We start from the raw sequence: 15,611 nt of genomic DNA on the forward strand, positions 1-15,611 counted from the left end.
ACTCATACTCATTTTCCCCTAACAATCTGTGGTTGCTTGGTACGTCTGACAACCACTCGCTGGTATGCTTACTGGTCTCTAGGCCTGTGTCACTTAGGCCCAATGCAAAATGGCAAAGATCAGTTTAATTCAGCTAAATGGACTTTTATTTGGGTTCAAAGAGCTTCACAGGCATAAAAAAATCACTTATTAAAGCAGAAATTTATACAAACATAAAAACCATCAGAAATACATACCTATAGAAGCGCACACATAGACATGTAAATAATACATAGTCAAACATAAAATCATGTCAAGCACAGAAAAATATGAAAACAATCTTGGAAGAAACAAAAGCAGAAGGTCAATATATTGATGAAAAATATATTGATAAGCCCTGCATCTACCAGATTTTTAAATGTGGCTGAACCCAGTTGCTATAGCTGTTGTTATTAATTGTATGGACTGTTTAAATGCCAGATTAAAAGTTTCTTGTTTCAGAGTTTGGGGCCATACTTTAGGAAGGCTGCATCCCCAATCCCCAAGAATATCAAGCTATTTATAGCATTATCTTTGTTAAACATCTTGTTTCCCCTCATTCATTTTCATACTATTAACACACATTGCTTTACGTCTTATATCTGTAAGTAACTGGCAAGTCATACACACTCTCTTGTGTAAAAAGACAAACTATTTTGCAGTCTTTTATTAGCTGAAAGTTTACTTTCTCTCTCTATTATCTCACGAGGATAATGAGAACCTTTAATGAAGGACCTTGAAGATCAGAGTGCAGGGTTTTTAGCTATGAGGCATGGATGCATTTCAATAGACCCAGTTAACTCTCTGCACCTTATCAGAAAAGACATAATTAGAAAACAGATGCCTGCATCTGAGATTGGAGGGATGTTGTTGATAGTTTTATGACGAGACCCCCAAACCTATAGCTGTTATGTTCTCTGAGCATCTTCAAATATCTTTTCTTCAAATAAGTTTTTCCTCTTTTTGTTGTATCTCTCCAAACTAGAATTTTGCATTGCTTGGTTATACAAAAGATAAATTAGCTGAACATGACCCAAAATAACACTTATAAAGACTGCTTTGCAAACAAAATATCACAGGAGCTATTAAATATTGAGATCTCTATTAAATACTTTAACAAGGAAGTTTAAGGTCATAAATTGAGTTTCAGCATTTTTTTAAAAAAAAATTTAACGCTAAGCTGTAAAGGCTTGATGGGGCATTCTCGTCACTGTGAAGGCGGGTGGGGCAGCATGAATACCAAGTTTGTGAATGCAGTAACTAAGAGACAACACAGGATTTTGAAACAAATACCATAGATGAAACTACTAAAGATTTTGGGTGAGTTTGAATCCCAGTGACCTTGAGGTCAAGTTTTTTTTGAAATGTTATGAACATGATAGCTCAAGAACGAGGGGAAGTAGGACTTTCAAATTCATGCTATAGGTGCATTTACTACAAATCTCAGTCAAGTTGCAATCCCAGTAACCTGGACATCAAGGTCAGAGGTCAACGTTTCAGAAAATCCCTAGGATTTTCAAATATATACCATACAGTAGGTGCTTTTATTAGGAGGCTGAGGGGGAGCACTGGCATTTGTTAGAATTTTTAATAATATTGTAATTTATATGAAAAACAATAAGAAAAGAAAAGAATTGTAATCGAGGTGTTTGTTTCTGTAAATACAATCAGCCTTTGAGTTTTCTGGCAATAATTGAAATGGGCAGTTATTTATGCAACTGTCTAACATGGTTGCCTGTGTGTTGTAAGTGGCCCAGGTACTCAGTCTGTCAGTATATTCATTGATCCAGGGGAGGCACACTCCCTCAACACTGTCTGACACTCAGTGGGTGCAGAAGCATTGGGTTCATCCAAACTGCTATTCCCCATTGTAGGTTCTTTTATAGCTGTAAGACTCGAGGGTTTGTCCTGAGATCTCCTATTCAATCTTGTCAAGGCTTGAAAGTGGAGAAAGACTGCTTTCTGACAGACAAACTACTGCTTGTTACTGCTCCTAGTTTCTTTTGTACATCTGTCCAAAGAGGAGCCAGATGGGGAGATGCGGGGCACGAGCTTGAAAGCTTGACAATATGCTCTATGACATGACTTTCTAAACACAACAGATAGAAAAACCCTAATTTCTCAAAGACTTTTGGAAACACCGCGGCTACAGTTTAAAATCCTCTTGTTTGCTTTCCTCACTTCCTCACTTCTCCACACCATGGTTTGTTCTCATGTAGGTTGTTGTCCTACTTTCCTTCCTTTTTCTTTTCTGGGTGTTACCCAGTTTCTTTGTCTCTCGACTACCCACTTACTCTTACACACAAGATCCTTTCACATACATTTCATTGTTGTCGGTCTACTTTAGTTTCTTTCTTTCTTTCCTTTTTTTTAAAAAATTTTGTTGGAGCAATCTGTTACTCCACTTATTAATCAACCGAAGAACCAGATAGAGTTTTGAAATATTTGCAAGCCTTGCTCACCTTTATACGCCCTAACTGGAAAACTGCAAATGTTTTTAATGATTTGTTCCCTATGTAACAACATCCCTAAGGAAATTATGTAAATTTGTAAACCTGAACCTTACTTAGAGTCTAAATTCTCTGACTTTTGATCTAATTTAGTGCTCAGTTCAGATAACATACTCATAGTACGTGATTTTAAGATGCATGTAAATGCTGAAAACAACAGCCTCAACACTGCATTTAATCTATTATTAGACTCAGTTGGCTTCTCTCAAAATGTAAATGAGCCCACCCACCACTTTAAATAAGCCCTAGATTTTTTCTGAAACTGAACATTTAGCAGTATTACCTGAAAACCCTCCTTTTTCTGATCATTTCTTAATAACACAGCAGTGGGGAATAAATCTCATTGCAGTAGACGTCTTACTGAAAGTGCTGTAACTAATGTATGTAATTCCTTCACTTTTATCTTCAATGCTGTGTGCCAGTAGAATGCAGAGCAGCTACCTAAACTCTACTCGCACAGAGGTCAATTATCTTGTTAACAGTGTTAAATCGTCACTTCATACAACTCTGGATACTGTGGTTTCTCTGAAAAAGAAAGCCTTAAATCAGAAGACCCTTAAAGCAGAGAACCTTTAGTCTGGAGAGGAAATAGCATCCTAATGTAAAAGATCTTTGTTTAGCCTGGAAAAAGAATGTGTTGGCCTATATAAAGCCCTATGTAAAGCTAGGACTTACTGTTCATTAGTGTTTGGAAGGAAATTGGAACAACCTCAGGTTTTTAGCGCTGTAGCCAGTCAGCAAGGCTGACAAAGAGTCAAAACTCTGTTGACCCAAGCATCCCTTTAAAAAGAACTAGTAATGACTTCATGAATCTCTTTTCCAAATAAAAATTAATCCAGAACAGAAAAAAAATATTCATAATGATCTTACAGATGGATCATTATGTACAGCAACTTTGAATGCTACAGATATTTATTAAGGCTCTCCGATTGATCTTTCTGAGTTAACTTTAGTAATTATTTTCAGCAGCTAGATTCTATTCTGACAAGACTGCGCAGCATAGCCCTACCATTAATTTACACTTTGATCTTGAATATCATCAATCTATCTCTAAACGCCATAAGTCTTAAGGTTGTGGTAATGAAATCATTACTTAACAAGGCATTGCTTAACCTAGATTTCTTAGCTAATTCTTAGCTAATTTCAAAAGTTCTTGAAAGCATAGTTGTACAATATTTATAGTATTATAGTAGTGATATTTACTCCTCTGCAGATTTGAATAATATCTATCTAGTAGATTACAGTTTGTTCATGTAAATGGGGAGAATTCCTTACACATTAAGGTTAATTATGGATGCTTCCCTTAAGCTTCTCTTGCTTGGGTCTCTGTTAAATTCAGAATCAAATTAAAAATCCTTTCCCTCACATACTAGGCTTTGAAATCTAATCACCCATCTAATTTTAAAGACCTCGTGGTACCATATCACCCCAGTAGAGCACTTTGCTCTCAGACTGCTGGCTTGCTTGTGATTCCTAGGACAATTAATAGTAGAGGGGGGTAGAGCGTTCAGCTTTCAGACCTCTCTTCTGAGGAACCAGCTTCCAATTTAGCTTCAGGAGAAAGACACTCTCTTTACTTTTAAGATTAGGCTATACCTTACATTTTTGATAAATCTTATAGTAAGCTTGATAAAGTGAGCCTAAACTCTCCCTTAGTTTTGCCTGGGTCAAGACTAAGGGGGCTGCTATGATGCATTCAGCATTTCTGCGTCGCTACCTCTTTTAACTCTTTGTGTTTATACACCACACTGCATTTAATCATTAGTAGTTATTAAACTCTGTTTCTCTTCCACAGCATGTTTTTGTCCTGTCTCTCTTCCCTAAACACCAACCAATCATGGCAGATAGCCGCCCCTGCTTGATGCTGTTTCTGCTGGAGTTTTCTTCCTGTTAAAACACTACACTGTCACGAAGTGCTTGCACATAGAGGGACATCTGATTGTTGGGGTTTTCTTTGTATTATTGTAGTGTCTTTATCTTACAATATAAATCAATTTGAGGGACTATTATTGTGATTGGTGCTATATAAATAAAACTGAATAAAATTGAATTGCTTTTTCAGCTCCAGCACTCCACTAATGTTAAACAATATCCACTTTTCCCTTTATGTATCAGACCTATTCTCTCTTCAAGAACTGATGAACCCATTCATTTATATGTAAAGGGGAGAGCAGGAGCCCCATGTTCATTCAGACGCTTGTATTTGGATGAAGAGAGTTGCAGAACACCCAAGGGCTGTGAACTCAATTGCACAAAATACTTTGTGTCTACTTGTTTGCACAGAACAGCGAAGCAAAATTTAACCTTAGCTATCACCATCATTCACTAATGCAGGAGTTATATTGTTCCTTTAAAAATACAGTAAAACACAGTACTAGTTTTATAAAAGATACAAGATAAACAAATAAGCCCTCATGGGGAAGCTGTCTGGACAACCTGGCATTGTCTTTGACTTTTAAAACCAATAATCTGCTGCACAATCTGTCACATTAGACAGTATCACTTCTTTGTTTCCATGTAGCTGTCTACGTGCTTTACTTATGTGTTACTTCTTTCCAGGAGCTTTGGATTTCAAGTAATTTCTACCAGGCAGCATGGTCATAAATCTAAGCTTTTGACATGTTCATAATGTAAGTTCGTGTCGATATCGTGTCTCAGGATGTATTGATTCAATTGTGTGGTTATTTTTCATACTGTGTGTGTGTGTGTGTGTGTGTGTGTGTGTGTGTGTGTGTGTGTGTAAAAAATTTTGTCACTGTCCTACAAAGTGCACTCTGCAAATTGTGTTTCCATGATATATGAAGCTGCTCCTTTTGTCATATTGAGGGCATTGTTTTTTTGTTACTGATGCAACTTTGAAATTAGATTTGCCACTCCTAATTTGGCTTTGAAACCTGTATATTACATTGAATGATTTATCGTATCTTGACATTACCTGCAAAATATAATTAATTTTATTGAGTTTATTTTGTCCACTTAAACTGCACCCCCCCCCCCCCCCCCAAAAAAAAGGGGAAAAAGTCATAGTACAGCGGCGTAGAGTAGTTACAATGAATCTGTTATTCTGATTAGATATTTAAGACTTGTTTTGAGTGAAGCATGGCATATCACTTACTTTTTTCTTTGTTTCCTGTTTATAGGTCAGCCTTTCATTGGAAAATATCTTATTAGCATATCTGGTAACAGTTGTATAAGCTAACAATGGGCATTAAATCTGAGATGCGCACAAAAGCTTATACTGTATCATGTCTTGAAGTTAGCTACACTTTTCCCCTTTTCAGTTTGAACAGTGAATGGAAGGATCATTTTCTCTCCTAGCTACTCAGAAAAAACCCCAAACAAAACAATGAACTCTCATTTTAGACTACAGATACAGTTGCCAATAATGCTGTGTATTTTTTGTATATAAATTCAAATCACAATCAATTGGGTCAGCCTTTCTTAGATTCTTTAGGCTATGATTTAAACTACCTCCTCTGAGCGTGGCTTCTAACCATTTAACCATTTAATGACATTTCTATTCTAAGTGTGCAGTCTGTTGCTAAATCAGTGCCACTTGTGATTTTCAACATGAAGCTGTTTTTTTTAAACGGTTAAGCACGAGACTTTTACAGCATGTTCACCCAGGCAGAAGTAGAAAAACAAAGCTACTTTATCATCATTAGTTGACTGAAAACATGCACTTAGCAACAGGCGGTTGAGTTGAACTTTGGATTCTTTGCACCGTCCACATCACCTCTTTATTACCTGACGAGGTCAATGTGTACGGCACGTTGCAAGAACTTTCAGTATGTTACAAAACAGATGCAAATTTATTTCGTTGGTATGGTTTTCTCAAATAAGCACTGTCTAACCAGAGTTTTGGTTAGTGAATGCCAATTAATCAAAACATTTCTTAGAAGTCGGAATTCAGAATATGTTCAGAGTTTTCCTAATCAAGCTTGCATACAGTACTGTGTCTCTGCTACACTCACACTGCAACAGTTATAAGGAAGTTCTCCAGTATATAGACATTTTAATCATTTCCAGTAATAACTCAAAACTGAAAATGACACTTTCACAAATCTTACTGTAGAATATGTTACTCAATGGTTGTTATTAAACTCTTATCTCTTAATGCTACTCAAACTTGCAAAGATGAACTTCCAACATAAACAGTAAGTGGAAATTTACAAAGTGGAAATAAAGAACACAGACAGGTTAAATATCTGTTATAAAACAGACGTCTAAAATGTGCTGTACAAAGTTCACATGTGACTCACATCACATGGTTTCAACACACCTGACATTATTACTTTATAGGTGTATTTAAAAGTCTGCACTGACGCTATTAAAAGCCTCAGTGTTATCTACATGGCGTGGGTGGAAACCAACACCACCTTCTAATATATGTGATACCGTCTGTTTCCTTATGCTGGAAGAACAGCAAACATTGAGTTCGTAAACATTGCGATGAAAAAAACCATTTCTTTTTATATACATAAATGTAGCCATTTCATGAATTGTACATCTGTTAACACTGAAACATGCTAATGAGAAAAGAAATTGAATATATTGTTGCCCTGCAGACATTCAGTCATTTTACTCCCATTTTAAACACCTCAATATGTGACAATAAGTGTCGGGCTCAGTCTGCTGCTGTGTTCAGCCACTATGCAATCGCATTTGTTTTTCCATCTAATCTTTAAGGCTGATCGCTCACATTGTAATTTAAAAATGACCAGACTGGATTTGTGTATTTAGGGTTTGTAATAAGTTGCAACATGTTGTCAAAGTGATAACACACAAACACGCATGCTTGTGATGTGTCATTAGAGTTTTGGGAGTTATTAATAGTGTGCAACTTTTTTTTTTTGTTGCCCATTACATAAAATGTGAGAGATGCTATGAATTCCCTAAGAAATGAGATGTTTGTTGACACCTATTCACTTCACTTTAGACATTACACAATGACATATTCAGAACAGATGTTATCAGTTTGGAAGGAGGTAAACTTTGGCTGTTTAACCTCATATAAAACGCAAATTATGTTTGTTTTTTTGGTTTTTTTTAAGTGGGTTTTTTGGCTAAAAAGTGACAGTAACGAAGAATTTGCAGAGTTTATAAACAGCAAATGCACCCAGGCTTTTAAATGTAAACCCAGTTAGTTTCTCCCAATATTTTGCAATTGTCAGATAATAAATAAAAATATACAAAAATATACGATACAAACAGAAAAATATGCCACACATAGGAATGAAATGTACTTAATTCAGAGGCAGTTCTTCATCTTGAACAACACTGTGTGTTGCTAACCCATCCATCTACTAGAGTTCTGCCTCCAAAGCACTGTCAGTCCTCCCGTCAAAAAAACAGAGAAATGTTCTCTATAGTTATTCAAGGATCGTGATGGGTGGGTGGGGGTTAGGGGTCAATCAAAGTCTATTATTCTTGAATTCTTATTGTCCAACTTCCCAGGAAAATTGGTCTTGATTTCTCTACTTCTCCCTGGTCTTCAACTTCCTCATTGTCATTGTCTTCCATTTTGGAGCCATTGCAGGTCCACATGTAGTTTGTCCTTCTGCAGCTGTCTATAATAGATCTGCTACATAATTCAGGCATCCAGTTTTGCTTGTATCCTGATTCAAATGAGACATCACTCGATAGTGTAGGCTCACATTCCTTGTCAGAATCTGGAATAAGTGGTTGAGATGGAGAAAAATGGGTGTTGCAGTATGAGTGGGTCGGTGTCATTAAAGAGCTATCATCACATCCAGAATCGGACCACTCTGAGCTATTTAAGCTGAGCAAGGAAGCTAACGATGACTGATCCATAGAGGGTATGAGGTCTGATAGGAGAGGTTTTTTCTCTTTGTTTGACAGGCATGTTGCATCACTATTGCTGCTTTGTGACTGAAAATTGAGGAAAGGCAACATGAGTTGTCCATTGATATCCCGCACTGTGTGCAGCAGCAGCTTCCCATCTGGGTTGGTGTCACAAGAATCAGCATCAGGTAATGGTCTTGCATCGCGTGCGATCACGTGGTGTATGACTTCACGTTCAGTGACAGCCTGCTGAATGTCATCATTCTCTTTAGGTAGAACAGCCACAGAACTGTAGATGTCAGAGGACTGGGCACTTGTGTCTTCAGAATTTGGAGTTCTGCATGTTCTTGTGTCCACAGAGGAGCCAGTGTGGTCTTGCCAGGGAGGGAAAGGGATGTCCTGGGGGGAATAGTCTCCATTCCTAACTGAAGGCCCATTTTTATTCATCTGGATTTTGGCATAAACTATTTCATCCATGTGAGGGCATACCTCGACTTGAGAAATTACGAGATTTTTATCTGGATCCTGCAGTATCTTTGGGGTTTCAGAAGTGGTTGCCTCCTGTTTCCAAAACAATGAAGCGATATGGATCAGTCAAACACACACAATTGATTAAAGTATTTTTAGGTCTACCAAGCTGTTTAGAAATCTGTAGTTAATGCCACATTGATACAAAAAGCAAAGAGAGCATACACAGACTACAAAAAACACCAGTTACCAAACCACCATGACTCACTGCACATGCTCCTTTGACTTTACTAAAACAACACCCACAGTGTTTCATTGTTTGTATCTTAACTTGATGCGACACTTTATCAAACTGAACCTGTGTTGAGTTAGTGATGTGCAATTGATATTGATTTTCCAGTAAGACAACATTTCCTTGTGTGACAGTAAGGAAGGACACAAAGAAACAATAGCCTTACCAGTGCTTGTGTCATGCTCGTTGACTTTCCACCTTTCACATATTTGCACGTACACACAGCTGATACTATGACTAAGGCAACCACACCAGCCGCAATCAAGAGAAGGCATCGCAGAAGCATCCACGGATTTTCTGAAATAGAGAAAAGGTTGTTTGATAGACATGTTACAGGAAAATGCTTGAGCACTTAAAAGCCGGGAGCTATAAAACTTCCCAGGGTGACGTGCATGCTTAGGAATGTTCTCAGGGAGTATCCTGACTACACCTGTCACACAGCACATGAATACACACATTCCTGAATTTCAGGTATGTAAAAGTATTTTCGAGATGTACTTGAATGATAGCTAACTGTAACTAACAGAAATGGATTTCCTGTGGAAACTCCTGTGCACTTGTGGCTTTTACTGTCATATATGGCACTAAGGAATGTACACTGGCAAGCACAGGTGAGAACATTATCTTTGCAAGTCCAATGTGTAATCTTATCTCTTGCCTAATCGAGTTCACAATAATAGGGGAGATTTTTTTTGAGATTTAAAAAGATTACGTTTTTAGTACAGATTTACAGAAGGAACAGCGTGTTTATTGTGTAGCCTCATTTTCTGCTTCATTGCAGTGTCAGTGAGTGCCTCATCTGTGTGGTGCAGATGCAAAGGCTTTAAGAAGCGCTGAATTATAACAAACTGTCTTGATTTATTATCAAACACTGCATTCACTCAAAGAAATTTGTGCAGTCTGATTAAAGTCAAATGTAAAAAAAAAAAAAGCAGCATTTTCAAGTATCTAAATTTTTGCATTTTTTCTTCAGCAGGTGGGCCCTTGAAAGCTTCCTATGGGGTTGTCAAGCAGCACACAATTTTCTCAAGTGAAACCTGATTTTTGTAAATATTATCAGGGAGTTTTAAAAAAGGTACACAAGTATTAACATTCAAAACTGACATCAAGTTTTGTTGTTCAAAAACAGCCCATCATAGTTTGAATACCAACAAACAAACAACCAACATATTGGTTTGAATAAAATGATGTTTTTATATGCTGTTGCCATTATTGTGCTAACCTGGCAGTGTTACACAGAAGGAGGCACTCTCACTGCTCGGGCGACCCCAGGCAGAAGATGGTTTGTAGATAACCGTGCCGCAGTATTTAGACTTCTTCTTTAAGTCGATGATGAACTGGCCAGTGTGGCTCTCAACGTGCTAGAGGAAAAATACGTTCATATTAATGATAGTTGTGTAGTCACAGGTTGGAGCAATCAAACACATTTTGCTGTGTTCTGTTATAATGTACAGGAGAACTAAACATGAACTAATGGTAAATTTAAAAAAAAAAAAAAATTTAGAATATGTTTCTCAGCTTGTTACGAAGTTTAAAATACATGTCAGGGGCCCACTTACAATATAGAGATCAGATTTTATCCAGATCAAGCTTCAGTTCAGTTTAAAATTCAGTTATTCAAAGCCAGTGTGGATTGGTTGTCATAGCAAGATAACCAAAGCCACAAAGTCAAACACAATTCGAAAGCAGGTTTATTTAATGTAAACATATTGGAACAATAATGGATGTCATGGCATCACCCAACCGTGACTGTCTTGACATTAGCAAAGGCATTCACGCGGAAGAGAGCACTGCATAATTTGTCTCGATCCTTTTGTCTTAATCCATAGTAGAAAAATAACACTTAGGCAAGGAGAGAATAATTCAGTTATGTCATTTTCTAGCAGTCCATATTTGGAAAAAAGATGGCATTTCCTGCCACTGCAGGTAATCAGTTACAGAAGAAAATGGAATCAGCACTCCTTATTCACAACCCTTTAAAATGGCCTTTTAATGTAGCTCTTAGTTTTTTCCCTGATCCTTTGCTTTGGACTCTAATCTGATTTTTCCTATTTTGTGTTTGCATTGTCTCCTTGTTTGAAAATACTTAAAACTCAACCCTATTTTTATGCATTTGTACACTTCAAGCTAAAAAGAAGTTTCTACTCAACAACATTAATTTCTCTATGCTCTTTAGTAGTAAAATAACATACAACACCCACCCACCCCCCCCCCCCCCCCCACCCCCAATAATCAGAGCCCACTTGACAAAAGGATACAGAATATAAAAATACAGATATGTGGTTAAGCTCAATACTCATGTTGTATTTTTTCACCCTGTCATTCACATGAAACATAAATATATCTCCCTAACGTCTGCTAGTGTTTGTTGGTGCGTACTTATGAGTCATTAGTCCTTAGCAAAATATGGCAGTGCAGTGAAACATTATAATATGTCATTGATCACTCATTTACACTATGCTTAACTTTCCTCTGATCAGTAAGTTGTTGTGTTTGTAGCTTTCCAAAAACGTGTTACCAACAAGGAAGTTGAAGATGTGTCCTCTGGTGGTCATACTATTAAAAACATCCATAATGGTGGTGTTATAAATGCTATAAATACTATCAGTGAATGGCTAATATTAGCCAATATATATTGGTTGGGCTCAAATAATAAGAATTACCAGACTTTTTTTAATGTGTGTAGACTGGTTCACTGTTCTTACTGATACATACAGTTGGTGTCATCAGCAAATAGTAGTAGATTAAATGTCTATATTTTTTAAATTTATTGTAATTTTGGTTTCACTTGTGCCGTATTTTACACAATACATAGATATACACAGCATGTTTTATATTGTAAATTCCCACTCACCGCTGTAGCCCAATCTGGGTAGTATAAATTCAAGGTATAGATAAATTTAGTCTCGAATGGCACTTTTCTGCCGTTAATGATGATGTCTGCAATGGAGACTCCATTTGGTCCCACAGGCAAGGTGGCATTAACAAACAGAAACGACTCTGTTGTGGATGTAGACAAGATGGGTGGACCCAAAATAGCTATGGAGAAAAGATGAAGATGGGGGAAAAAAAGATGAATGGATGAATATTGCGATATAATAGTTCTTACTATAAGATGCAAGGAAATGTATGATTGAGTATGGGTATTCTTACTGTGTTCTGAAGGTTTAAACCTTGTCTCAGTGGAACCGTGAGCTCTGCCATTAACCAACACCTTAGCGTGGTAAGAAACATCATAAACAAAGGGCGTTTCTGCCGTCAGGTCACAGTACAGGACGGTGATATTCTGACACTCATCTTTTATCTTGTATGACTGATCGCTATCATCACTGTAAAGAGAGTAGTACAATATAATCAGATTTTGATAGCAAAGTAATAATGATTCATTATAATCCTTGTATATTATAAAAAGTTGTGAAAACCAGCATTCAAGCACTGAAAATATTATGCGCCTCAAATGGCTGCACTGAATTCACAGAATTCCCCATAATCATTTTACCACACATAATTTTTTTTTATTTGAGAGAGACAAATGAGCATTTTGTGTTAATAAGAAACCATTATCCTGCAGGCACGCTAGTCTTTCTCTGCAGCTAAAATGAAGCTGAAAATCACTCCAGAAATTCCAAGTGACAGTAGCTGGGAGAAAAGTCAATTGGATAGGAGGAGCACTTGACATTTGTCTAAAAAACTACATCATGATAAATTGGACAAGATGACATTTCCACTTCGTGGAGGCCGTTTGTAGAGACTGATTGAAAAGAGTAAAAAAAAAATCAGCTTGGAAGCGTCATATGAGTATTGCAGCTCTCTTTAGTGACAAAAGCAGCATAGAAACAAACACATAGGCTGCTAATCACTTGTAACAGGCCTTACTTTTTGGAGATATTTAGACGTTCTTTAGACGTTTTCTAAGCCACACAACAGCATGATAAACTTGACTAACTGTGGGATTTTTGAGGCAAGTTGTGAGTCACTGTGTTTTTATAAACACAGTGACTCACAACTTGGGGAGGAGAGAAAGGGGGAAAAGAGGTGGTGAGGGAAAGCAACAGAGGGGCCTCTTCTCTTTGCAAAATAGATTTCTAGATCCTGAAGGATAAGAATGGCAATTTTCTATATTTTTGTATGAAGAGATCCAATCTCAAATCTCCAAAAACCGTCATCAAAAATGTATGAATCTTTAGAAAAGGCAAAAAAAAAAGTCCTGAAATCAGCTTAGATTTTATCAGGATTTACTCAAAGAGTAATTGAATATTTGTTTTTGTCTCTGCAGTAGCCTGTATGTGAGGTCAGAAACAGAACAGCATTTTTCCACTGCAGTGGGGTCGTTCATGGAAGGCCCATTAACAGTGTGCGTCTGTGGCAATTTTAGTCTTTTTTAAATGTCTTTAGTAATCATACAGAAATGATAAAACAGACATTAAGATTATTTTACACAAGTCATGTGAGCAGAGGACATTTGTAAAAATAAGCAAGGTTTTGTTCAGCATGCTATACCTGCCATTGCAACACTACATCTATATACAACCCTAAATCATGTGGCGCCCAGCCCTGTGTTCTTAATTTGTTGTCAAGTTGCATTATAAATTTTCCACGACAGTTTGTAATGAGACACCAGCAACACTTGGCAAAAAAGTGTGTTTGCATTAGCCCCTTATATCAGAGCAACAGTGCAGGGAAAGTACAGCTGTCACATCAATCATCAATCATCCTGGACTTACTTCTTGTACTTGACACTATAGAGTAACCTTTGCCCTGGAAAATCACTCTTTGCAGGATCCCAGTGGAGTATGTTATTGAAATTCCTGGAGTTAAATTGCACTGTGACATTGCCAGTTGAGGATTCTGTAAAGATGAAGGGAAAAGTCTGTCAGTCTTTTGCTACAAATAATAATCCTTTGTTTGAATAAGTGATTTCTTTCGATAGTATTTTTAAAACCAATAAATTCAAAATGAGTCATTTCTGTTGCTTTTTCTTAATACAGTCAGTCTAAAAGCACTCGTGCCCTCAGCTAGTACAGCTGCCTGAATTTTGAACTAAAGAGGATAGCAGTTACCCAGTATAACTGAACTGAGCACACACTGGATTGGGACTGCGGGGAGATCATTTAAGATGGGCTTTGTTTCGACAGGTGGCTGAAACTCAAGAAGATCTTGTTTTTTTCCAGTCATATCTTTGATACATGGATATAAAACTCGGCCATTTCCCAGGCTGTGACTCAGGATGGGAAACCATATCCTTTACAAGCTGCATTTTGGAGTCTGAATATTTTCCAAGCTAGTCAAACCATACGCACAGATTTAGTGCTTCAACAGCGCAGATTGTATTATTATATTTCAATTTTAAAGTGCATGAAGTTTATCGAAAGCTTGAAATTTGGACACAGTAAATTCAGAATGAGCTTTTTTTTAAATTAGCGGTTCAATGTCAACTATTGAAGACTCCTTTTTTTTTTCTTGTGGTCATTTTCAATGGCCAAGGAGTTCTCGGTCACCGAAACTCTTTCATTTCAAATAAGAGGGAATAACTCTGCAATTCTGCAAGTGTTTCTTTTTTATTTCTGCTGTTAGAAAATAATAATCCATTCAGTGTAAGCCTGCCTCTAGTTGACACCTGTAAATAAGAGAAAAAGATCCAAATTGACTTGCTGTACTCACCAAAGCAGAAAAAGAGAAGCATCATAATGTTCATGAACCACATCTTCATCACTTATGTGGGCTCCAAAAATTCCAGGCAGTTCTGCTCTCTTTTAAGTAAAACCAAAAAAGGACAAACAAAAAGGGGGGAAACAAACACACACACACAAACACACCTGCATAAAAAAAGCTACCTGATGTCAGAAATCTTCCCAAATAAAACCTGAATGAATGTGAAAAACGCTGTTAAGTCTTGGAGCTGAATAAGGTTTCAAAGCATTTCCCTGCCTCTGCTTTTCAACCATCTCTGATGCGATCTAGGAAAGGAGTGGCTTTACTCAGGTGTGCAGGTGTACTGAACTTTGACTTGCCATAACTTTGTTCCTGTTTTTCTTCTTACTATATGTCCTGCCCATTTTCTGTTTCCAGAATTACAACTTCCTTCTTTCTTCCCTCCCTCCTCACCTTGAGTCAGTCACTCTCTCTCTCTGGACTTGTCTTTCAGGTTTTCATGGTTTACTGGAAACGATCGAGATTTGAAACTGGAAAAAACAGAAAGTGAAAGAAAAAAAACTTTGCGTATATATGGGTCACAGACCACTGTTATATATGCTGAAACAGCCCAGTGTTGACACTTATAACACACAGTTCAGGCAATAAATACATAGATGTGTAAGTTATGTCACAGTTTCTGTAAGTGTAGTACTATCTGATTCAGAAAGCTGTGGGATATGTGCTGTGGAATTCTACCTGTTTTGGAGTTTACAATGAAAAGATTAAGGAACAATGCCCAGTGGTTACGAGATACTGGCTCATTCACACAGATCATCTGCCAGTAGGCTTGGCTGGTTGTAGAAACTCATTTTTCTTTTGTTCTT

The 15,611-nt window shown here is 37.2% G+C and overlaps 1 protein-coding gene and 1 long non-coding RNA gene across 2 annotated transcripts in view; one reads left to right on the forward strand and one right to left on the reverse strand.

Annotated features, from left to right (window-relative positions):
* The window catches only part of LOC146508641 (uncharacterized), a 54,916-nt gene extending 46,157 nt beyond the window's left edge, over window positions 1-8,759 (forward strand). Inside the window, exons 4-5 of the long non-coding RNA XR_014876801.1 lie at window positions 5,088-5,158; window positions 5,669-8,759. This is a non-coding gene — a long non-coding RNA (uncharacterized LOC146508641). The remainder of the gene's footprint in view (window positions 1-5,087; window positions 5,159-5,668) is intronic.
* LOC146508643 (uncharacterized) lies at window positions 5,529-15,274 on the reverse strand. The gene is made up of 7 exons (XM_085176882.1): window positions 14,755-15,274; window positions 13,818-13,941; window positions 12,247-12,422; window positions 11,948-12,132; window positions 10,316-10,454; window positions 9,260-9,390; window positions 5,529-8,894 (listed from the first exon to the last, which is right to left on the reverse strand). Exons 1-7 carry the CDS (start codon window positions 14,801-14,803, stop codon window positions 7,953-7,955), a joined length of 1,746 nt encoding a protein of 581 aa, XP_085033008.1. The 5' UTR covers window positions 14,804-15,274; the 3' UTR covers window positions 5,529-7,952.
* Between the last annotated feature and the right edge of the window lie 337 nt (window positions 15,275-15,611).

The sequence above is a fragment of the Neolamprologus multifasciatus genome, chromosome 11 (assembly GCF_963576455.1).
Source record: "Neolamprologus multifasciatus chromosome 11, fNeoMul1.2, whole genome shotgun sequence".
In the NCBI taxonomy this organism is placed as follows: Eukaryota; Metazoa; Chordata; class Actinopteri; order Cichliformes; family Cichlidae; genus Neolamprologus; species Neolamprologus multifasciatus.

Bases quoted from the DNA above. Each gene is read 5' to 3' on its own strand.
- LOC146508643 (XM_085176882.1), bottom strand. From the start codon at position 14,803: ATGAAGATGTGGTTCATGAACATTATGATGCTTCTCTTTTTCTGCTTT. The intron at 13,942-14,754 runs GTGAGTACAGCA...TCATCTTTACAG, and splicing joins GCTTCTCTTTTTCTGCTTTG to AATCCTCAACTGGCAATGTC. The intron at 12,133-12,246 runs GTAAGAATACCC...TTTTCTCCATAG, and splicing joins GTTTAAACCTTCAGAACACA to CTATTTTGGGTCCACCCATC.